The following is a 22,983-nucleotide window of genomic DNA, read 5'->3' as shown; positions in this document are numbered from 1 at the left end:
CTTAAGATATTTTGAACGACCGGTTCTGATAGCTTGGGGTTATTGTACATATTTTAAATTCAATTCTCGTAAAGAAGGAATGTCAAATCCTTCTTAATTGCCTGTACCTATGGTCACAATTCATACATAACCTCTGGTCTATTTCCATTAGTCCACTATTATTCTCTTAAATAAATTCTTTCATACCTGAAATCAATAAGAAACTGACAGCTAAGGGATTTCATTTTCCTGTATAAATACGATATCATTTCATATTTTCACTTTGAGACCGTCGATATAACTAATAAGGATAAAATACTAAATTTAAGCCAATCTTTTCACTTTTCCTTTCACGGATATATATATATATATATATATATATATATATATATATATATATATATATATATATATATATATATATATATATATATATATATATATATATATATATATATATATATATATATATATGAGGCCTTTGTTCTGCAGTGGACTAGTAACCGTTGAAGGTATATTATTATCATTATTATTATTATTACTTGCTAAGCTACAACCCTAGTTGGAAAAACAAAATGCTATAAGCCCAGGGCCCCAACAGAGAAAATAGCCCAGTGAAGAAAGGAAACGAGGACAAATAAAATATTTTAAGAACAATAACATTAAAATAGATATTTCCTAAAAAAAAACGTTAACAAAACAAGAGGAAGAAATTTTAGATAGCATAGTGTGCCCGAGTGTACCCTCAAGCAAGAGAACTCTAACCCAAGACAATGGAAGACCATGGTACAGAGGCTATGGCACTACCAGAGACTAGAGAACAATGGTTTGATTTTGGGGTGTCCTTCTCCTAGAAGAGCTGATTATCATAGCTAGTCTCTTTTACCCATACCATGAGGAAAGTAGCCACTGAACAATTGCAGTGCAGTAGTTAATCTCTTGGGTGAAGAATTATTTGGTGTATGAGGACAGAGGAGAATTTGTAAAGAATAGGCCCGACTATTCGGTGTATGTGTAGGCAAAGTGAACAGTAACCAGAGAGAAGGATCTAATGTAATACTGCTTGGCCAGTCAAAGGACCCCATAACTATCCAGTGGTAGTATCTAAACAGGTGGCTGGTGCCCTGACCAACCTCCTACCTATAAAGTGGCTCTCTCTCTCTCTCTCCTCTCTCTCTCTCTCTCTCTCTCTCTCTCTCTCTCTCTCTCTCTCTCTCTCTCTCTCTCTCTCTCTCTCTCTCTCTATATATATATATATATATATATATATATATATATATATATATATATACATACACACACAAACACACACACACACACACACACACACACACACACATATATATATATATATATATATATATATATATATATATATATATATATATATATATATATATATATATACAATTCGCATAAACACGAATAAAAGCGGCAATGTCCCCATTTTCCTATAACGTTTTAATCATTCCTAATCATATAATAGGACAAATGTACACGTGCACTATCTTCTAACCTGACAGCTGACATCCGACCGGAGGTTCAAAGAAGGAAAACACAAGACAAAGATTTATACATGGTGATTAGATACAGATTATTCATTAATCATTTGCATGAATAGAAAGTTATTCACGCTATCAGTTAGATAAGAGGTAGGGGGCAGGGTGGGTTCTTTGTTCCTCTGAACTAGCAAGGATATGTGTTTGTTTAAGCGAGTGGTGCTGAAACCTTTGCTTAAAAGAAAAAAAATAAGTATAAAAAATTTTCTTGAAAAAAAATAAGCATTAAGGTTAGTGGTTACAAGAAATATATTAATTAATGAACTTGCGTTTCGAAGCAAAACGAATACTTAATCAATTTAAAGATCCCGCGTTTGAATCAACACTGTGATATACGGAAAGCGAGATAAAAATTTTATTTTTCAACTTTCTTATTTTGCTTATAACTGTTAGAGATATGGTATCAAGTGAGTAAAATCTCGCATTGCATACTTCTAAACGAATGGTTGATAATGAAAAAAGATACTTTAAATTTCATAGTTACCCTTTGGAACGTTGTATCAGAGTTTGATTTGCTACCGTGATGATAATACATAACAGGAAACAAGTACTAGTCTAACTTCAGCGTAAATTCTGTATTTTAAAAGAAATTTAAATCCTGTATTTTAAAAGAGATTTAAATGTCCGGATCGCTACATAAGTAACATCCACTGTATTTACTTTTCGCTCACTGTACCTTTTATAGGCTCGCTCGCTAGCTATCAGCTGGTACTAGTTTCCGGTGAACTGGACTACCACTTCATTGTTTCGCATTAGGTTTATCAGGTATGATATTGCTTTCAATGACAGTTGCAGAAGTACAGACAAAGATCTGTATTAAGCATTTATCGGAACGAAATATGAAATAAAAGAATGACGGTCCGTTTGCGACCAATCGCAAGAAACGAGTCTACGTGCATGTTTGAATGGAGGAGGTATCAAAGAGAACGCATGTTAGTGTACATAGTGAAAATTACTTTTCTGAGTTTTCAGGCGATTGTGAGTGAACTGATTTAATCGAGCCGGATTCTGGCTTATGGTGAATCACATACACAACCGAAGGAGTATCAGCACGAGGCCAGGCCTCCGCGGCAACATGGTGAAAGGTGAGAAAGAAAGCTTTGTTTTTCCCTTAACTTCGACCCTCAAGCCTTAACTTAACGGTCTGCTCGCGCCTAATAACCAGATTAAAACCCTAAAACGGTATTATTAACAATTATGAGTCCGTTTTACCTTCAATTATTTTGCGATGGACTGCTTGTTGCTTCAGTGCCTCTTGTAGGCCTAACCACATGAGTCGGTTTTTCCGAGAGATCGATAATTTTCAGAGTCGAATAAAATGATGAACCAAGACCCATTTTTTTGGGCCCATTTTGAGCTGAATCGACTTCCTGACGTCTTGTAATTGTCCGAGAAACTTAGAATTCTCGATGTTCTTATTCAAGCGACGGCTGACTGAATTAAGGCCTTTTAGCCACAGGTTGTCCTGTGAAGAGGGTGTGTAAGCCTAGGTTAAACCCCGTGTCTTAACTGAATTAGCCCATTTCACGGATTGCTCTGTCACTCCCTGAAGTTTAACGATTATAGGCCTAATCTGAAATTAATTAGCTTCAACCTTGGTGCTGGTTATTTTAATCCTCTTTGGTAGCTCATATAAATAGCTTATTTATTTATTTCCTTATTTCTTATCCCCACAAGGCTATTTTTCCTTGTTGGAGCCCTTGGTCTTACCTGTTTTTCCAATTAGGGTTGTAGCTTAGCTAGTAATGATGATGATAATAATTGGCCTATTACCAGGCCTATCATTGCCTCGAAGCTGATTTATTGGTTTAAATGAAGCCTCTCTTTCAAAAGTCTTGTCATTAGGTCTATAAATAGCCTTTTATAAAGTAGGCCTGACTGCAATATGAAATTAGATCCAACATTCAATAAGGCTAATTCTCAATAAGAAGAGTTGAACAATGTAGGTTAGGCCCATGGTAATTCCAAATGGTTAATTAATTGATATATGATATTTTTTGTAGTTTGACCCTGTCATAGCAAAGTTTGTTCTCCAAAACTGATATAGGCCTATGACATTAAAACTGAAAGATTGCTAAGTTTGTTTTTCAAAAATGATATATTACATTAAAACAGAAAGATCGCTAAGTTTGTTTTCCAAAAATGATATATGACATTAAAACAGAAAGATTGCAAAGTTTATTTTCCAAAAATGATATATGACATTAAAACTGACAGCCAAAATCCCTTTTAAGCAGTCTGGTGTCATTAGTATTACTAGTTTAAAGTCACAACCCTATTTGGAAAAGCAGGATGCTCTAAGCCAAAGGGATACAACTGGGAAAAATAGCCCAATGAGGAAAGGAAATAAGGAAACGGGTAGCATAGTGTACCTGAGTGTACCCTTAAGCAAGAGACTTCTAACCCAAGACAATGGAAAACCATGATACAGAGGCTATGGCAGTACCCAAGACTAGAGAACAATGGTTTGATTTTGGGGTATCCTTTAGAAGAATTGCATATGTTTATTCATTATTATCATAGTTAATATTGAAATTCCTTCTACCTCATTTTGTTCTAGATCTTGTGATGAGAAAGATGACATTATTACTATTATTATTACAGTGTTATTATTATTATTATTAGCCAAGCTACAATCCTTGTTGGAAAAGCAAGGTGCTATAAGCCCAAGGTCTCCAACAGATAAAAATAGCCGTGTGAGAAAAGGAAAAATTATATTGCTGTGAGAAATTAGCATTGCTTCACTAATTCTAAAATATTCACCAATAATAGTTGTGCGCAGTCTTAGGCCCCCCTCATTGCTATGAAAGGAACATCTTTGGTTAAGTTCCTTAATTATATTAATATTGTTTGGAGGTTCAAAGTCACAGTTAAGGCTACAATAACCCTAGGAAGTGAAATATACCAATAGCATTTTGTGCAGGATTTTAATCTTATTTTTAATTTTAACATTCATTCCAATCAGAAGAAAGTGCTTTAATCCATTACAAACCACTAAATCTGGATGTAAATAAGTAGTTGAGCAGGTTCACGGTGATATGAAAAAAAGGGAAAATTAGGGGTGTACTGTTTTCTATCATTACTTAACCTAACATATGGCCACTTTGTGTTTATTAAGAATAGCTCTGAAAATGGTAATGATATATAATGTAGTATTACTTGCTCAGAATGTAACTTGTTTTATTCTGTAACTTGTTTTATGTTGGCCGAACATCTAAAGGTATTTCTGTCAGTGTGATGTATAACTTGATCTCATTATTATTATTTTAGAAGCCCTAAATAAAAGATTCAAACATTTGAGCACTGGTCCCCTAATGTTAGGGAATAAAATAAACAAACTGGTTGATGTAGCAATAGAAATTAGTGTGTTGAAACCATATTTTAATAGGGTTTCTGCTAAATTCAGAAAGGAAGTAATTAAAGGCAAGATAATTTCATGGCAAAAATACGTGTCAAGCATATCAGATAATACTTCTGTGCAGAAGGTGTGGCAAAAGTTTAGGAAGATTAGTGGTTCTTACAGCAAACCAGCGAGACACGCATTAATGCATAACGGCTCGTTAATACATGATACTCAGACAATCTCTAATATTATCGGCCATAATATTGAAAAATAAGCAGCATTGATAATTTAGATGCCCACTTTCGAGCCATTAAAAGAAGAGAAGAAGTAACACCATTGAACTTTGATACTATGGAGGATATCTATTACAATAAAAGATTTACTGAGGAGGAGTTGGAATTTGCCTTAACTAATTGTAGGTAAACAGCCCCGGGTAAAGATGAGATAAATTTCGATATGATTAGAAATCTATCCCCTTTAGCTAAAGCATATCTATTGGATTTTTACAATCATCTTTGGACCAAACACCTTTTTCCAAAGGCATGGAAACATGCAATAGTAATACCAATAGTAAAGGCAGGGAAAGATCCAAGTAATCCAAACTATTACAGACCAATTTCATTAACCAGTTGCATATGTAAATTACTGGAAAAAATGGTAAATTATAGACTAAATTGGTGTTCACGTCACAATAATATTCTATCGACTTCTCAATTTGGCTCACAATCAGAACGGTCTTCTTTGGATTCACTTTCACACTTAGAAAATTATATACAATAGCCATATTTTTTGATGTTCAAAAGGCATATGATACAACGTGGAGACACTCGATACTAAAATCCTTACATCAGAATGGTTTTCGAGGACACTTTCCTATTTTTATTAGAAATTTTATTGGTGGAAGAACGTTTCAAACCCTTATTGATAACCTTTACTCGAATCTTTTAATCTTGACAGTGGTGTACCGCAAGGCAGTGTTTTAAGCGGGACTCTTTTTGCATTGGCAATTAACGACATTGTTAATCAAATGCCACAAGGAGTGCAAAGTAGTCTATATGTAGATGACTTTGCTATTTACTATTCCTCTAATAGCCTGTGTCATTTACAAAGGATTCTAAATAGTGCCACTAGAAAAATACTAGCTTGGACCGCATCTGTTGGTTTTAGACTTTCGGCAGAAAAAACTCAAGCTATAATGTTCTATAAAAATAGTAGATGGAAGCAGAATCAAGATATCAATCTAACATTGGGCAATGTACAAATCCAATTTCAAGATAAGGTAAAGTTTTTGGGACTAATTTTTGACACCCATTTGAATTGGAAAGCACATGTATCATATATCAAATCCAAATGTAACAGTGCTCTTAATTTAATGAGGAAATTATCTCACACAACCTGGGGTGCAAGGAGAGCAACTTTACTAATGATGTATAAAGCATTAGTATTATCAAAAATTGATTATGGTAACCCAATATATGGATGAGGATCAAAAGCAACTTAGAAATCTTTAGATCCAATACACACTCGAGGCCTGAGAATTTGTAGCGGAGCATTTAGATTATCCCCAAATCTCTCAGTTTTATGTAAAATTGGAGAACCCCCCATTGTCTTTGCATCGGGAGTTTGTAACAATGCGGAGTGCATTGAAAATTTTATCCACTAATTCTCCAACAAAAAAGCTTTTTAATGAGAGGGATATTTTTTTAAACAACCACGAACCACCATTCCCAATTAGGGCAAACAGACTGTTACAATCAACAAACGTTAAAGTGAATCTTATCCAACCATCTTTATTTCCCCCACCTTGGATTATGACAAGGACAAGAATCTGTTCTGTTTTATTTATCAAAAAAATTCACTTATACTCCGAGTCACCACAAGCAAATTACCATAGAACATATTCGGAGAAAAGGTCCTCACTATGCAATATACTGTATACTGATGGTTCTAAATCCCCAATGGGTACTGGATGTGCTGCAGTATCTTTAGATAGAACACAACAATTATCGTTGCCAAAAGAATCATCAGTATTTACATTAGAGTTATATGCCATTTTACAAGCAATCAATATGATTAAAACAATTGAAGACAGGAAGAATTTTAAATTTGTTATTTATTCAGATTCTCGAAGTACCATAGTGGCCCTTAAAAACTATACTCATAGGAACCACTTGATCTTAAGAATTAAAGACCTTATAAGTAAATTATCCTCTCAGTGTTTGTGTCGAGTTATGCTGGATACCGGCTCATGTTGGAGTTGTTGGTAATGAAAAGGCGGATGCTGCTGCTAAAGAAGCCATTAGATTACCACAACAAAACATTGATCTCCCAGTTGGAGATTTGATTACATTATTAAGGCATTTCATATTGGAAAAATGGCTGAATATTTGGAATAATGTGCCAGAAAATAATAAGTTAAGGCAAATTAAACCGAAGGTTGCTCCTTGGGATTCCTCGACACAAAAGAACAAAAGAACAGAAGTAATTTTAACCAGATTACGAATTGGGCACTCGAGATTGACCCATGAATTTTTAATGAGTACACCTCACGGCACTGTTCCAATGTGCAGTGATACTTTTTTGTCTATTAAACATATATTTTCGGTTTGTAAAGTTTTTCAGCAAGAGAGAGAGAGAGATGTTTTGGTCAGAAAACGTTTTCTGACATTTTAACTGAATCAAGTCATTTTTCTGTTTCTAGAATTTTAACTTTTTTAAGTAATTCACGTAATATTGATAGAATCTAAATTCTTACCTAAGATTTTTTACTAATTCATTTTAAATTACATAGATTTAATATAAAGTTAATTATTTTTATCACTCAGATTTCATATATATATATATATATATATATATATATATATATATATATAAATATATTCACCCATATTTAGAATATTTAAAGATTATAAGTATATACTGTATATACATATACCGGAATATAATTTTTTTTTTCATTTATTTTTTTTTCCCTATCATTTGAATTTTTATAATCTTATAGTTCTTTATATCCCGATTTTTTTTTCGGGCCAGCCCTGTGAGAGTCAAGCTTGACTCATTGGGCTGGTAAAACTCCGTCCTTTAATTTATTTTAATTATTATTATTACTGTATTATTATTATTATTATTATTACTATTTGCTAAGCTACAACCCTAGTTTGAAAAGCAGGATGCTATGAGCTCAGGGCTCCAACAGGGAATATAGCCCAGTGAGGAAAGGAAACAGGGAAAAATAGAATATTTTAAGAACAGTAACAACATTAAAATTTTCTATACAAACTATGAAAACTTTAACAAAACAAGAGGAAGAGAGAGAAGATAGAATTGTGTGCCCGAGTGTACCCTCAAGCAAGAGAACTCTAATCCTAGACAGTGGAAGACCATGGTACAAAGGCTATGGGAAGACCATGGTACAGAAGCTATGGCCCTACTCATAGCATCAAATAGCATCAAATTTACCATGGCATTGCAGGTCATTCTTGTTTGATGGTTACCATGGTTCCATGGACCTCTTTACTTTATTATTTTTATCATCATTAGCTAAGCTACAACCCCAGTTGGAAAAGCAGGGTGTTATAAGGCCAATGGTGCCAACGGGGAAAATATCCCAGTGAGGAAAATCATAATCTGGTAACACGTGGAATAAAATTTCTAGAACTCGAGAAGTATTATTTGTGTATTTACATACTGTAAACATATTGTTGATTTCTCTTTATGCTTTTCCCGAAGACTTGAGTAGCAATCACTACAAAACAAGACTTTATTTGGATCCTATGATGACATTATCAACTTATAAATGTACCCTACAACTAGCGCATTTCAGAAATCTTAAGGTTAGTTTACCAGAAAAAAAAAAGGATGGTTATTTCTGTTTATTGTCTTTAAAGATACGTTGAGGCATCTTGGTGAAGATGTGTTTGGTCTTTCCATTTACAAGAGCTTTAGCAATTGGGTATTAAAAACCAGTGGATGCTAGGTGTCTGCTAGAGTATAGTAAAATTACCCTTTGGAAGCTCAATTATTTTCAGGGGTTCTCTGAACATTAGCCATTGTCCTGAGTAGCTCATTCTTTTGTGTGTGTGGTTTATCACATTTCATAAAACAGACCTCTTATAATCGCTTTCAAAAGTTTTAAAGCTTTTCACCCTAACCCCTTGTCATGGAAAAAGCAGTTGTTATGTACTGTTACATGGATGATCTTTTTTTCAGAATTTCGTGGTGGTGTCATTAAGAATGTTGATCTTTGTATTTTTATGTGTCTTCTTTCAGGGAAGCGTCGAACTAATCGCAGCAGCAAAGATGAAAATTCTTTGGTTAGTGCTGTTGATGGTCCCAAGGGGCCCAAGGACTTACGACTGGAACCGAAGCCTTTTTTTGGATCTCTGAATAGCAGTAAAGCCAATAACTTTGTTAGTGCAGTTTCCCGAAAGAAAGAGACAAAGATAACTTCTTACTTCTCACCATCAAGGTATTTATTTTAGTCTTGTTTTGATGCCGTTTATATAAACTTCAGGAATCCTGAAAGGGTTGCGATGGACCCTTCACCCTCTTAGGGTAACAAGTTATGGTATATGAACTGGTTTTATTTACATCATGCTCATTTAATTTCAGATAATTTTGAATTAAAAAATAATTTCAATGTTTTTTGTTGTTGTTGTAGTAGTGCACATGATTTGCATGCAACTTGCATTGTCTAACACTGCTCTCCTCCACATCTCACCAACAAAGCCTTCTCTAACTCTGTTACTTTAGGTGACTTCATTTCCCGCACTTAATTTCCAGTCATGTACATTGCTTTAATTTAGACCAGAAGACTTCACTGGTGGAGCATTGAATTATAGAAATTATCATCTATTCTTTTGTGATGTCTTATCATTAAATATATAGTCTATCTTTCTTAATATTAATTGTTATTTTACTACTTACCATCAACATTAGTCTGTTCCTATGCATATACAAGCCTTTCTTTCTTTGAAATGGGGAATATGTTTTCAGCATAGCTGGAATGGCCAATGAATTTGTTAACGAAAGGTGGCAAGTGAGAGCAAGGAGCTCTACCCTTTCACCTGTCAGAAGCATGTCACTTTCGTTTTTGGCCATAACGAGTATCGTACTGACGCACTGTTGCTCCCTTACTAAGTTTTTCATCTTCCTTTTCCTTACAGGAATGAATGCTGGTTGTTGATTATTGCTATGAATGTGAAGCAAGAAATTCATACTTGCACGGGAAAGTGTGGACGTTGCAACCCCTTTATGGTCAAATTGTCTCTAGATCCACTCACTGCTTCTTGTAAGGGCTTGATTGTTCTCGGTCATCCCCGTGTTTCAAGTGTAGGTTGCAGCCTTCTGTGCAGGGGCAGTCATATGCCTTGAAAGGGAATAAGAGAGTTAACCTTCTCCAGGGTCTGTCTTGGCAACTTCCAAGACGACACTGAAGTCTTTTGGTACAGTACTTGTTTTCTCTCATTGAATGCAGCTTCTACTGCTGCTCCTGAGCATATGTCCCTGGCTTGGTCGCTAGGGAGTATGTGTTAGGTTCTGTTAGTGTGTGGTTCCACCAATGTTCGCCTCACCTCATTGGAAGTTGGAGGCTATTCTCTTGTTCCTTTGCTGCCTGCTACTGAGGAATTTGACTTAAGGGAGGCTTGGCCCTCCTTAGGTCTTTCAGGTAGGCCCTCAATGACCTAGTTGAGGGAGCTTGTAGCTAAGGCTACCTCTCTCACCGGTGTCCCTAGTGTGACTCAAGTGGTGAAAGGTGTGGTTGGTGTGTTACTGGTGTCAGTGACCCCAGTGATGGCCCCTCCAAAGGCCGTATGGACTGTAAAGGTCCTGCACATGAGGGTGTTATGCCCAAAGTCGGTCCCTAGGCTGAAAATGTATTTGTTCCGTAACTGACATACAAACCACGCTGTTTAATAGGGGTTATTACTTTCGGCGTAGCTGAAATGACGAGCCATTAGAAATTTAACAAGGGTTTACTACCCCACCGCTAGTTAGCGGTGGGGTAGGTAGGGTAGCTTCCTCCCCCCCCCCCCCCACACACACACACATGCTTGAGCTCACTTTGCTCTCAGCTCGGGTGGTAGTCGGACGTGTCCGCTCTCACCCTCGCCTCTCTGACAGCCAGTAATGTCTTTTTGCTTTCTCTCCTACAGGTTTGAGTGTGAAGTTGGCCTCTGCGAACATGCGCAAATGTCCTGGATTACCCGACTGCCCTTGTGGTACATTTGTCAGCGGTCGAGACGGACCCTCACACCCTTTGTCCTTACTGTAGGGGCCAACGGTGTGGTAGTAGTAACAAGTGTGGTGAGTGTAGGGAGTGGTCTACCCCCCCAGTGGGAGAGGTTTTCGTGGCGACGAAAGAAGTCCAAGCGGGATATTTCTCCTTCGAAGTTTTCTTTGAAAGGGGAAAATCCCAAGAACACTTCTTCCGTTGCCCAACCTCCTCCGAAGCTCCCACTCGATCGGTTTCCTTCGAAAGACCGTCGAGTGGTAGCGTAGACCGTGGTTCTGTTTCCCGATCTTGGGGTCGAGAGATGGCGTTGCCTTCCTTAGCGATGCAGCTCGACCTCTTCCCCCGGGGGAGGATTTAAATGTTAATGTAACTGATTTATTCCAGCTTTGGTCTTCCTTGACGCTCGAGGGTTCGCCCTCCAAGGAAGCTTTGATTGACATCATGCGATTGGGTGCTGCTGTCAAGCAATCGCCGACTTTGGCAGAGGTTGATCCTCTGTCTATTGTCGACATTGTGGTGTCAGAGGTATCCAATGCGGTATCTCCTAATACCTCGGCAACTTCTCAACCTGCAGAAGCTGAAGGGTTAGTTTCTTCCGTTCCTGCTCAACCAACAAGGGAGGAACTAAGTCCAACAGTCTCTCCTGCCGTTGGTTCTCCCCCTCGGGGGAGTTCAGTCACAGAGACTTCTCTTCGAAGGACTGCTGAAGGTCAGCTTGCTGACCCAACGGCCCCCAGAGGGCGTATATGTCGTAAGGCTCGCCTTCCTCTTCGCCAGAGAGGCCTTCCTTCACCTTATAAGTTGGTGAGGAGGCGCTCTTCGGTTCTTAATCGTCGTTGCAGTCCGCCGTAGAGGAGCCTCGTCATCAATCTCCGACTGTTCCTGCTACGACCCTGGACCTCTCTGCGGATCGTTCGCGATCCCCTTCGGTGGAAGATCGTCCTTACAAAGGGAATGCCGACCTTCCACCTGACAGACCTGCTGACCTGCTGTCGCCATTCCTGGCAGCTGATGCGCTGTATGCGCCAACTAAACCTGTCTTTAAAAGTTAGGCACTGGTCCCTTCGGGGCAACAAGGGCGTACGCGCCAATAAGCGCACACGTCCCTTACGCGCCATGATAAGCATGCGTGCCAACGTTCTTCTGACTTCATTGAGGTTTTGGAGATAGTGCTCACCTGCGCGCCAGCGCTCACCTGCTGCTGCTGTTCCTGATAAAGCGCGCCAGCGCTCACTTGCTCCCCAGCGCGCCACTGCGCGCCTTCAACCTAATGCGTGCCATGCGTGCCAATGTTTTCCTGCGCGCCAGCGCTCACCAACGCGCCAGCGGTCTCCGTGCCAACGGTCTCCTGCACGCCAGCGCTCTCCGTGCCAACGATCTCCTGCGCGCCCACGATCTTCGGATCTGGGTGCGGTAGGGAAGTTTAGGACTTCCCCTACTCGCCAACGCGCCGCCCGCTTTCTCCTGTGTGCCATCCCTCGCCAGCGCGCAGTCGCGCGCATTCACCTACACGAGCCCACGAGGATGCACGCCCACGCCCATCTCCCACAGAAGCTACGCATCGCCAGCCTGATGTGTGCCCACAAGAGGCGCTAACGAACGTAGGTTCTGGCTACGCGCCCGCCCGCAAGGGATGTCTCTCCTGCGCGCATACGCCCTACGACATCTTCTGGAAAGCACGGGCTCTTCATTCTGATCCTGCGCGCCCACGCGAACATTCACCCTCGCGCTCCCGCGTGCAAGCAGCTTCCTGCGCACGCTCCTACGCAGCGCCATCGCTCGCCCGCATGCGCCCTCGCAATCTCCCGCGCGCGCGCCACCAGCCTCCCGCGCGCGCGCCAGCGCGATCGTCAATACCTTCCCAAGGGCGGCATTGCTGAATACACACACACCTCGCAAGCGCAGAACAGCGCGCTCGCCAGTAGGGGGGAAATGTTCCAGAAAGGCCCAGGGACATTTCTTCTTTGTCTTCTTTTTCTTTTCAGGCGAACCCCCCTTTGAAAACTCCCCCCAGGGATCAGTCGATCCCTATCCCACCAGAGGGAGTATCTGACAGTGCAGCCGTCAGCCAGCAGCCTTGGTTTGGGGCACTAATCACAGCGGTCATGCAGGCTTTCAAGCCTGTTCTCTCTGAATTGGGCCACAAATCCTTGGCTGCATCTACTCCCCTGAAGAGAAAAAGAGGAGTTTCGGACGCGGTGACTCCTCCGAGGACTAAGCTGTCTCCTCGTAAGCCTTCGAGGCAGGTCCCCTCCCCTTCCCAGACTTTTTCTCCCTCCCCTTTGGACGAGGATTACCTGTCCTCAGGGGAGTCACGTGAGGCGAGACGTTCCCCCATCGCATCAATGAGGGAAACCCCACCTCGCGCTGAAAAGTCTTCTTGGGTAGTGGTGGAGAAGAGCCTACCTCCGTCGTTGTTGGAATCCTGCATCCCTCCCAGGAGGGAGTCGAAGGACTCCAAGACAATACCGAAATCCTCGTCAAGACTTAGAACTTCCGCGAGTCTCCCCAAGAAGAGCCTTTGGGGACAGGAGACTTCGCTGCTAGTCCAGCCTGAAGAGAGCTGCAGGAGTCGGAACATGCATTTTGGCAGGTTCTGACCCTTATGAGGACTCTCAATGGGTTTGCTGACCCGGAAATTCCTCCTCGAGAGGGCAAGGACACGGTCTTGGACCGAGTATTTGGGACTCAAAAACCCTCTAAGGCCAGTGCAGCTTTGCCCTGGTCTCAGGGGGTTAAGAGTACCAGGGCCAAGATCGCGGTCCAGCTCTCTGAGCTAGCCTTTTCCAGCCGATCCAGTGCCAGCAACAAGCTTCTCCCACCTCCTCGTGTACAGCAGAGGAGGTACTTTGAGATCCTAGAGGAGCCTTGTTTAGCTCTTCCCCTTCACCATTTTTTGGAAGAGCTTACCAGGGGAGTCCCTCTTGAGAAACTCTCCAACCGGCAGGTCTCATTCTCGGCGACTGAGATCCTTAATCAGGAGAAGGTTGCGAAGTGTGCCATGCAGGCCACTTCATGGCTGGATTTCTGGTTCGGGACCTTAGGTATCCTGATACGTTCGGAGGATGTATCCAAAGAACGTAACAGGAAAGCTGTGGAGACCTTTCTACTCTCAGGCACTCGCACGATCGAGTTTCTGGCCCACCAAGACTCGAACTTGTGGGCAAACACCATCCTGAAATGTTGGGATGTAGTGTCTTGAGAGGTTCCATCAGAAGGTCCCTAACACAGAGATATCAGGCTCAGACATTCTTCCGTGATGGGAACGAACCTGTTTGAGCCTGAGGACGTAGAGCATGCTGCTGAGAGGTATAGGAAGTCCCACCAAGACTCCCTCCTACATAGGGCTTTGACATCCAAGCCCTATAAGCCTCTAGCACCCCAGCAGCCCCGTCCTACCAAGACCACGAAACCGACAACGGCAGCGAAGACAGTGGTGTCTAAGCTTTTTCCTGTCAGGACAGGAAAGGCAAGAAGTCCTCCAGGGAAGGGAAGAGGCCACAAACGCTAGGATTGGCAGTCCCCCTGCATGTCCATCAGTGGGGGGATGCCTTCAAAGTTGCGCAGACAGGTGGCAGCAACTCGGGGCCGATTTCTGGACGATTTCCGTAATCAGTTGGGGATATCGCGTCCCGTTCACAACATCTCTACCTCCCCTGATGACCAATCCAGTGTCATTGAGCTCCCTTGCCATGGGATCAGCAAGGGGGCAGGCCCTTCGGACAGAAGTCCAAACCATGTTGAAGAAGGGCGCTCTCCAGGAGGTCCTCAACGGGTCCCCAGGCTTCTTCAGTCGACTCTTTCTTGTAAAGAAGGCGTCTGGAGGCTGGAGACCAATCATCTACCTCTCGGCTCTGAACAAGTTTGTCAAGCAAACTCTGTTCAGCATGGAGACCGCAGACACGGTCAGACTTGCAGTGAGACCTCAACTTCATGTGTACACTGGATCTGAAGGACGCCTACTTCCAGATCCCAATCCATCCGTCTTCAAGGAAGTACTTAAGATTCAGCCTAGACAACAAGGAGTACCAGTTCAAGTTGCTGTGTTTCGGTCTCTCCATAGCACCACAGGTTTTCACCAGTGTTCACCCTAATATCGTCATGGGCACACAGGATCGGCATCCGTCTCCTCCGTTATCTGGACTGATCCTAGCAGACTCTTGAGTCATCCCTTCTTCAACACCGAGACAGACTTCTGGGACTTTGTCAGGATCTGGGGATCATGGTAAATCTCGAGAAGTCCTCTCTGCTTCCTACTTAAAGACTGGTATACCTAGGCATGATTATAGACACCAATCTCCACAAAGCCTTCCCATCAGACGACAGGATAGCAAGGCTGAGGAAGGTCGCAAGCCCTTTTCTCAGACAAGAAGAGCGTCCAGCCCAATCGTTGTTACGTCTCCTCGGTCACCTCTCATCTTTGGCTTGTCTAGTTCCCAACGGTCGCCTCAGGATGAGATCCCCCCAGTGGCGACTCAAGTTCTGGTGGAATCAAGGTTACGATTCCCGGACGTCATGATCCCTATGGAACCTGCGGAACGGATGGACCTCCAGTGGTGGGTGACAGACGAGAACCTACGAAGAGGAGTGGATCTTCTCGTCCTCCTCCTGGATTTGATGCTGTTTTCGGATGCCTCAAATAAAGGGTTGGGGGCCCACGTTCTACACCACAGGATCTCAGGCCTATGGTCAAAATCAGAAAAGTGCCTCCATAGAAATCTAGAGATGAAGGCTGTATTCTTGGCCCTTCAACAGTTCCAACAATACCTGGAGGGTCACTCTGTAGTGGTGATGAGCGACAACACCACAGTAGTGGCTTACATCAACAAGCAAGGAGGTACCTTTTTGAAGCAGCTATCCCATCTTGCACTAGAGATACTGAGGTGGACCGAAGTCCGCTCAATTCCACTATCGGCACGTTTCATTCCAAGCAAGAGGAATTTGCTCGCCGACAATCTTAGCAGAGCGTCTCAGATAGTGAGTACCGAGTGGTCTTTGGATCATCTAGTAGCCAACAAAGTCCTGACTTTGTGGGGTTCCCCGACTGTGGATCTGTTCGCGACAGCGTTGAAATTCAAGCTTCACTATACTGCTCCCCAGTCCCGGATCCCAAGGCGCTCTGGCAAGATGCCTTCCAACAACGGTGGGACAACATCAACGTGTACGCCTTTCCCCCCGTTCTGTCTGATGAGGAGGGTGCTCAACAAGACCAGAATATCGGTCAATCTTTCAATGACCCTCATAGCTCCGCTATGGCATCACGCGGAATGGTTTCTGGATCTTCTGCAACTTCTAACGGAACTTCCGAGAGAACTCACTCCACGACACGATCTACTCAGACAACCACATGCCAACATCTTCCACAAAGCTGTAGCTTCGCTACGACTTCACGCCTGGAGACTATCCAGCATCTCCTCGCTGAGAGAGGATTTTCGAAAAAAGTTGCGGTTAGGATGTCTGGACATCTGCGAAAATCATCCGCATCTGTCTACCAGGCAAAGTGGAAAGTCTTCTGTGGTTGGTGTCGTAGAAGGTGTATCTCTCCACTCGATGCCACTATTCCAGCAATAGCGGAGTTCCTCATGTATTTGCGGGAAGAAATGCGCCTTTCAGTCACAGCGGTGAAAGGCTATCGCTCAGCCTTAAATCTAGCCTTCAGGCTCAAAGGAATGGACATTTCTTCCTCGCTGGAACTTTCCCTACTCATACGAAGTTATGAACTTACCTGCCCTCAGTCGGAAGTGAGACCTCCTACATGGAACGTGGTTCGAGTTCCTATGAACCATTATGCCAGGCTTCAGATCGCGACCTGACTTGGAAGACGGTGTTCCTACTAGCTTTGGCTTTGGCCAAGCGAGTCAGTGAACTTCATGGTCTCTCATATGACATCGCCCATTCAAGGGGATGGGGTGAGGTAATGTTCAGCTTCGTCTCTGGGTTTATTGCTAAGACTCAGAATCCGGGGGTTCTGGACCCCGGACCCTAGGTTCGACCCCTTCCAGATTTCGAGTCTTCGTTCTGTAACAGATGACCCAGACCATCTCCTACTATGCCCAGTAAGGAGTCTGAGGCTATATCTCAAAAGAACTGCTGCAGTCCGTCCTCAGTTGCAAGCATTTAGCACCGGGAAGACTAAGAGGAGGGTCACCAAGAACACCATCTCTGTATGGATTCGTAGGGTGATCCATCTGTCCCTGAATCCAGACCCTCCTCCGTCACGTTGCCCTAGAGCAAATGACGTCAGGCATAGCTACGTCCCTGGCCTTCAAGAAGAATTTCTCAATGACGCAGGTTCTTCAGGCTGGGGTGTGGAAGCGTCAGACGACCTTCACAGCCCACTACCTGCAAGACGTGACCCACAGGAGGCTCGATACGTTCTCTATTGGCCCTGTGGTGGCAGCACAACAGCTGGTTTAAAACCTCAGGCTCCTTAGTGGACAAGTAGCAGAGGGTTGAGGGCATTGTTACCCGGTCTTAGTCTGCATGAATGAAAAGGTTTGTCTGGCCCTTATTCTTTTCTTCATCTTCCCCTCTCTTGGGGAAAGCAGCATCCTGGGTTCTCTGCACAGCCGACCTCAAACCACTGCAGGTAAACCATGTTTCCTTTGTGTTCCTAGTATTAAGCTAATACTGTCATGTCCCCATACCCTGACGAGGTGGTATTGGGAGAGTCCTAGCCTAAAGTTTCCATCTAAAGGACTACAGGTCAACTTCCTAGGACAAGTCACACTTTATTATACCTTCACACACACCTTTTGTAGGCTGCAGTCCTTGCGTAGCAAGGTTCTAGCGAGGTGCAGGGACTCCTTATTGTTGAGTGCTGTCACACTTAAATAATGAGTCCCTGGGCAAAGCCAAAAGCCAGTACTGGCTGGGACTTTCCACCCTTCCTAATGGGTGAGTCACCCCTATTAAATAGCGTGGTTTGCATGTCAGTTACGGAACAAATGACAAATTCGTAGATAATTTGTTTTTTTTCTAACTATACAAACCTTAGCTATTTAATCAAACTTGCCCGCCAGCCCTATCCCCCTTGAAGTCCTACCTCCAAGCAAAGTGAGCTCAAGCACAGGCGTGTGTGAGGGGGGGAGTAGCAAGCTACCTTCCCTACCCCCCCGCTAACTAGCGGTGGGGTAGTAAACCCTCGTTAAAATTCTCATGGCTCGTCATTTCAGCTACGCCGAAAATAATAACCCCTATTAAATAGCTAAGGTTTGTATAGTTAGGAAAAACACAAATTATCTACGAATTTGTCATTTCTCTGTTGATGATTGTAATCACATGCATCCTTCCTGTGCTTGCCATCCCTGTTCTTGCTTCCCCTTGCCCTGTGTAAGTCACCCCTTCCCCTGTGCTTGAAACCACCCCAACTTTGTGCCTGGAGGTTCAGGGCCAATAAGCTTTTCTCCGTCTGTGCCTTTGACCCGAACTGTGTCAGTGTCGAAAGCACCCTTGAGTGTACCTATACTCTCCCCTGTGATATTGTTACTCAGTGTTGTAGTTCCTGTTGGAGCAACCTGTATGGCTGTTTCTGTAGGGGAAGCGTCGTTGTCATTAGTCTCTGACTTTAACTCCTCTACTTGCAGAACCTGAGGCGAGGGTTGGTAAGAGGAAGAAACATGCATGCTCTTCTTCCTCCTCCTCATAATTCCCCCCAGTGCTGATTCATGGGGCTGGGCCCATGCCATGGCCCTGGTTCGGTGAACCGTTGCTAGGCCCCACTGGTTCCATGACCCCATGTCATGTTCCCCAGTTCTGTTGGTCTGATTACTCTGGCAGCCAGGCAGGCTGTCCTGTACACTTTCTGTTCCCGGTTGATGGAAGAGCTTCGGCGCCCTCTATCACCCTTCCTACCAAGTCAGTGGACTATTGCTCCTTGCTCGTCTCAATAATTTGAGGGTGTCATTATGTTCTTGTGTGCAATGGAAGACCAAAAGTTGTGGTCTGAGGGAACTTTTACCCCTGTCTCGTGGCATAGACCATGGCTGTCCCCCTGCCATGATCAGTAGAGGGAAGATTACAAGCTAACTATTTCGTTTTTGTCGCCGTCAGTGTCAGGAATTCCCCCATCCCCTCTTTTATCTGCCATTCCAGCCCTTCTTCAGCCCTCAATTACATTGCTGGGTCTGTTTTGGGGCTGAGTGATCATATTCGTTGGGAGGAAACAATCTGCCAGAGCAATTTGCATCGCCTTTTGTCCCAACTGGGTATGAGGGCCTCGGGATTCGTCTGCCCCTAAGACACCGGACCTTGGACCAGTGTTGACGGAAGTGGACAATCCCAAGTTGGAAGTATTTCTTTGTGAACTAACTAACAGTCATTCATGAGTACAATGATCTGGGGGTGGCGACCTTGGGTCCTCTTATGGGAGGAACCTTGGTCATTGATCGGAACTTCAGGGCCTCTTGAAGCTTGAGTTCTTCCATGGAGCTGGCCTGGTGAGATGTAGCTAGTTGGACCCTGTTTTGAGTTGACGATCAGATCTGGTGATCTGAAAAGTCTCTCGCTTCCAGTCAGTCAAACAAGAATTTGCACTCCACACTCACAAGGCAGAGAATGTTCTATGTATCAGAGCTTGCTGCATCATCACCTCTTCATGTTGACTCGTCGGTGTGCACTCTTTAGAGTTGGTTGCCATGGAATCGTTTGCCATGGCCTCCCTCCAAGCTGTCTCTTTGCTTGACCAGAGGTCAAGTGTAGGGACGTACTTTGCCAAGTCACCAGGGTTATCAACCTCAAAATCTCTGGAGAAGTACAATTTTCATAGTATTGAGAAATGGGTTTTGAAGAGTAGGGATCCTTTGATCTTCGATTCTGAATAAAAGTTGATTTAGAGGTAGCAGTGGAGAGGTGGAGGACTAGTTTGTAGGATTCGGGTTCCATTGTGCAGTATCCTACAATGGTTTTGGTCCTTCAAAGGGAGCTGCGGCCTAATTCTTGGGTTTGGTCATGCTTGCAGGATCGGATAACAGGAAGGCCTCAGATCAGGACTGCCTACAACTTCTTCCATGAATGAGCTGGTGCACACACAGTTCTTTTGAGCTACCTAAACTTGGTCCTTCCAGGCAGTTAAAGGGCAAAGGAAGGGAAGTACTGTGAAGGGAAACGTTGCCAGTATTTCCCCCTCTCTCCTTCTGCGAATAGTAGAAGGCTACTTATCATGCATTGGGCAACTTGCCAGAGACATTTGGCCAAGCCATGGGTGGTGAGTGTCCTTTTGAGATGATTACACACTACATTTTTAGCCCTTCAGCCCCTTATTCACTATCTGATAGTTCTCATCTGTTCCTACAACATAACCTGTCCATGCTGATAGAGTTAGGAGGGATGTTGGAGGAGAACTCTCTTGAAATCGTTTAAGATCGTTTAAGTCTTCTGGCTTCTAAAGTCTATTCCTCTTGGTGGAGATGATAACTGGGTGCTGGAGGCTGGTCATTGACCTCTCCACTGAAAGTGTGCGTTTCATATAAAGTTCAGGATGGAAACTACATTCTGTGTGGAGTTCCGTCAGAGGGGAAGATTTCATGGTTTTTATGAAGATAAAGGTCTTATACTTTCAAATAATCTTATTAATACTTGCTAAGCTACAACCTTAGAGAGAAAAGCAGGATGCTATAAGCCCAGAGGCTCCAACAGGGAAAATACCCCAGTGAGGAAAGGAAACAACGAAATAAGAGAAGTAATTAACAATTTAAATGGAATATTTTAAGAACAGTGATAGTATTAAGATAAATATTTTTTTATATAAACTATATAAACTTTTATCAAATTAAGAAGAGAAATAAGATAGAATAGTGTGCCCGAGTGTACCCTCAAGTAAGAGAACTCTACCCCAAGACTGGAAGACCATGTTACAGAGCCTGTGGCACTACTCAAGACTAGAGAATAATGGTTTGATTTAGGAATGTCCTCCTAGAATAGCTGCTTACCATCGCTAAAGTCTCTCTTCTACCCTTACCAAGAGGAAAGTAGCCACTGAACAATTAAAGTGTAGTAGTTAACCCATGCATTTGGTCATCATAGGACTGTGGTTATGAGGTGAAATGTATATGCACATCAAGGTCTTGAAAATGCAACCGAAGAACATTTGAGGCACTTGGTAATGTTGGTGAGCAACAACACTACCATAGTGGCTTGCATCAACATGTAAGGGGCATGGTTTTCTGCCCTCTCTGCGATGCGAGCTGATGAAGCAGTTACACATCTGGGCGGGATTCTGCACTTTAGTGTTCAGCAAGGTTTATTCCAATCTAGAGGAATGTATTAGCAGACACACTCATCTGCCAGGAGTAAGTTGTAGGATCAGAGTGGGTCCCACATCTTCTTGCCTTGTTTTGTTCTTTGGGACTGACCTGTTTTCCATGCAGCTAGATAGGAAGCTCCCCATGTTCTGTTCCCCCTTTTCAGACACATGGGGCATGTTTGAAGATGCTTTCCAATACCCATGGCAGCACTTTGATGTGTACGCCTTTCTTCCGTTCAGCCTGATCTGTTTAATGAACTGAATGTTGATTATGCCAGGACTCAGGATTTCCCTGTTGGCTCCCAGATGGCCCCATGCCAAGTGGTTTCCCTATCTGTTAGCACTACTAGTCAAGGTCTCGAGAGAACTACCCCTATGGTCCACTCTCCACTGTCAGCCGCATCTCCAAAGGTACCACCAATCCATGAAATCCCTGAAGTTTCACAGTTGGTTGCTATCCAGCATCTCCTCCTAGCGAAAGGCTTTTCAAAAGCCACTGCACAGGAAATGTCTGAGTATCTTCTATGGTCGTCTTTATCTGTCTATGAGAGAAAGTGGGCCTTCTTCTGTGATTGGTATCATAGAAGGGATACTTCCTAGTTGGAGAATTTCTAGCATAGATCGCAGATATCCACGTCTTCCTTCGCCTAGAGATGCACCTCTCAATCGCAGCTGTCAATGACTTCAGCTCCACCTTGAGCATGGTTTTTCAACTGAAGGGTATAGGCCTCTCTTTGTGAGAGTTGTCTATGCTCTTGCGGAGCTTTGAGAAGAATTGCCCTACCCGGGATCTCAGGCTTCTGGAGTAGAAGCTAGTCTTAACATCAACGAAGAGAGTAGGCATGTTGCATGGTCTCTCTTACTTAGTCTGAGGGGTGGAAGGAGGTCTCCTTTATTTTTGTGCCAGGTTTGTGGCCAAAACCCAGGATCCCTCTGTGCACAACCATGAGTTCAAGACTCAATCCCTCTATGTTAGTGTCAGGTGGGGAGAGAGAGGAGTCGCTTTTGTGTCCCTTGAGTGCATTGCCGTGCTACCTGAAAAGGACATGATACCTCAGGCCTGGATGTCAGCAACCCTTCCTTAGTACTGACAGGACTAAGAAAGAGGTGTCAAAGAATATAATCTCTTTCTGGGTTTGTGAAATGATTCGTAAAGCTTATGCCTCGACTGCTGAGAGCATTGAGGTACTAGCTTGGACCAGAGCTCACGAAGTCATGGGGTATAGACCCCACCCAAGTCTTAATACCTGCAAGTCCCTATACACCTTTATGCATGGTCCTGTGATGGCTGCTAAAAGTTTTTGTGTAGCCAGCCCAGCTCTTGCACTAGACCGGAAGTGATAGGTAGAATGACTAGTTTTTCTCCTTCATTTTCCTGCCTCCTCTTGGGATGGAGCAGTCAGTGTTACACTCACTTGTGGACAAAACGGTCAAAGTGTTACCAGATGTGACCTGATGCTGGTGAACTACACTTGTGAGTTCCATTCTTTAGAATCTAAAAAAGTATCTCCCCCCATCCTCTCTAACAAAGGGGAGGTTGGTGGATATATTATTATTCCTGTCTGATATCCTTTTCCTGGGGGAGAGGATCCTTCATTTAACCACTTACCAATATTCTTGGACA

At 43.2% G+C, this 22,983-nt stretch overlaps 2 protein-coding genes across 2 annotated transcripts in view; one reads left to right on the top strand and one right to left on the bottom strand.

The window, feature by feature from the left end:
* Nucleotides 1–2,199, bottom strand: part of LOC137620627 (uncharacterized) — a 59,736-nt gene extending 57,537 nt beyond the window's left edge. Inside the window, exon 1 of the mRNA XM_068350925.1 lies at nucleotides 2,023–2,199. Coding sequence (XP_068207026.1) covers nucleotides 2,023–2,073 — 51 coding nt within the window. The 5' untranslated portion in view covers nucleotides 2,074–2,199. The remainder of the gene's footprint in view (nucleotides 1–2,022) is intronic.
* Nucleotides 2,200–2,238: 39 nt separating this feature from the next.
* Set8 (SET domain containing 8) overlaps nucleotides 2,239–22,983 on the top strand; it is an 86,197-nt gene continuing 65,452 nt past the window's right edge. The window contains exons 1-3 of the mRNA XM_068350930.1: nucleotides 2,239–2,303; nucleotides 2,511–2,623; nucleotides 9,151–9,349. Coding sequence (XP_068207031.1) covers nucleotides 2,554–2,623; nucleotides 9,151–9,349 — 269 coding nt within the window. The 5' untranslated portion in view covers nucleotides 2,239–2,303; nucleotides 2,511–2,553. The remainder of the gene's footprint in view (nucleotides 2,304–2,510; nucleotides 2,624–9,150; nucleotides 9,350–22,983) is intronic.

The sequence above is a fragment of the Palaemon carinicauda genome, chromosome 27 (genome assembly GCF_036898095.1).
Source record: "Palaemon carinicauda isolate YSFRI2023 chromosome 27, ASM3689809v2, whole genome shotgun sequence".
Classification (NCBI taxonomy): domain Eukaryota; kingdom Metazoa; phylum Arthropoda; class Malacostraca; order Decapoda; family Palaemonidae; genus Palaemon; species Palaemon carinicauda.
The sequence above is the reverse complement of the archived record's forward strand: the minus strand, read 5'-3'. Positions and strand labels throughout refer to the sequence as shown.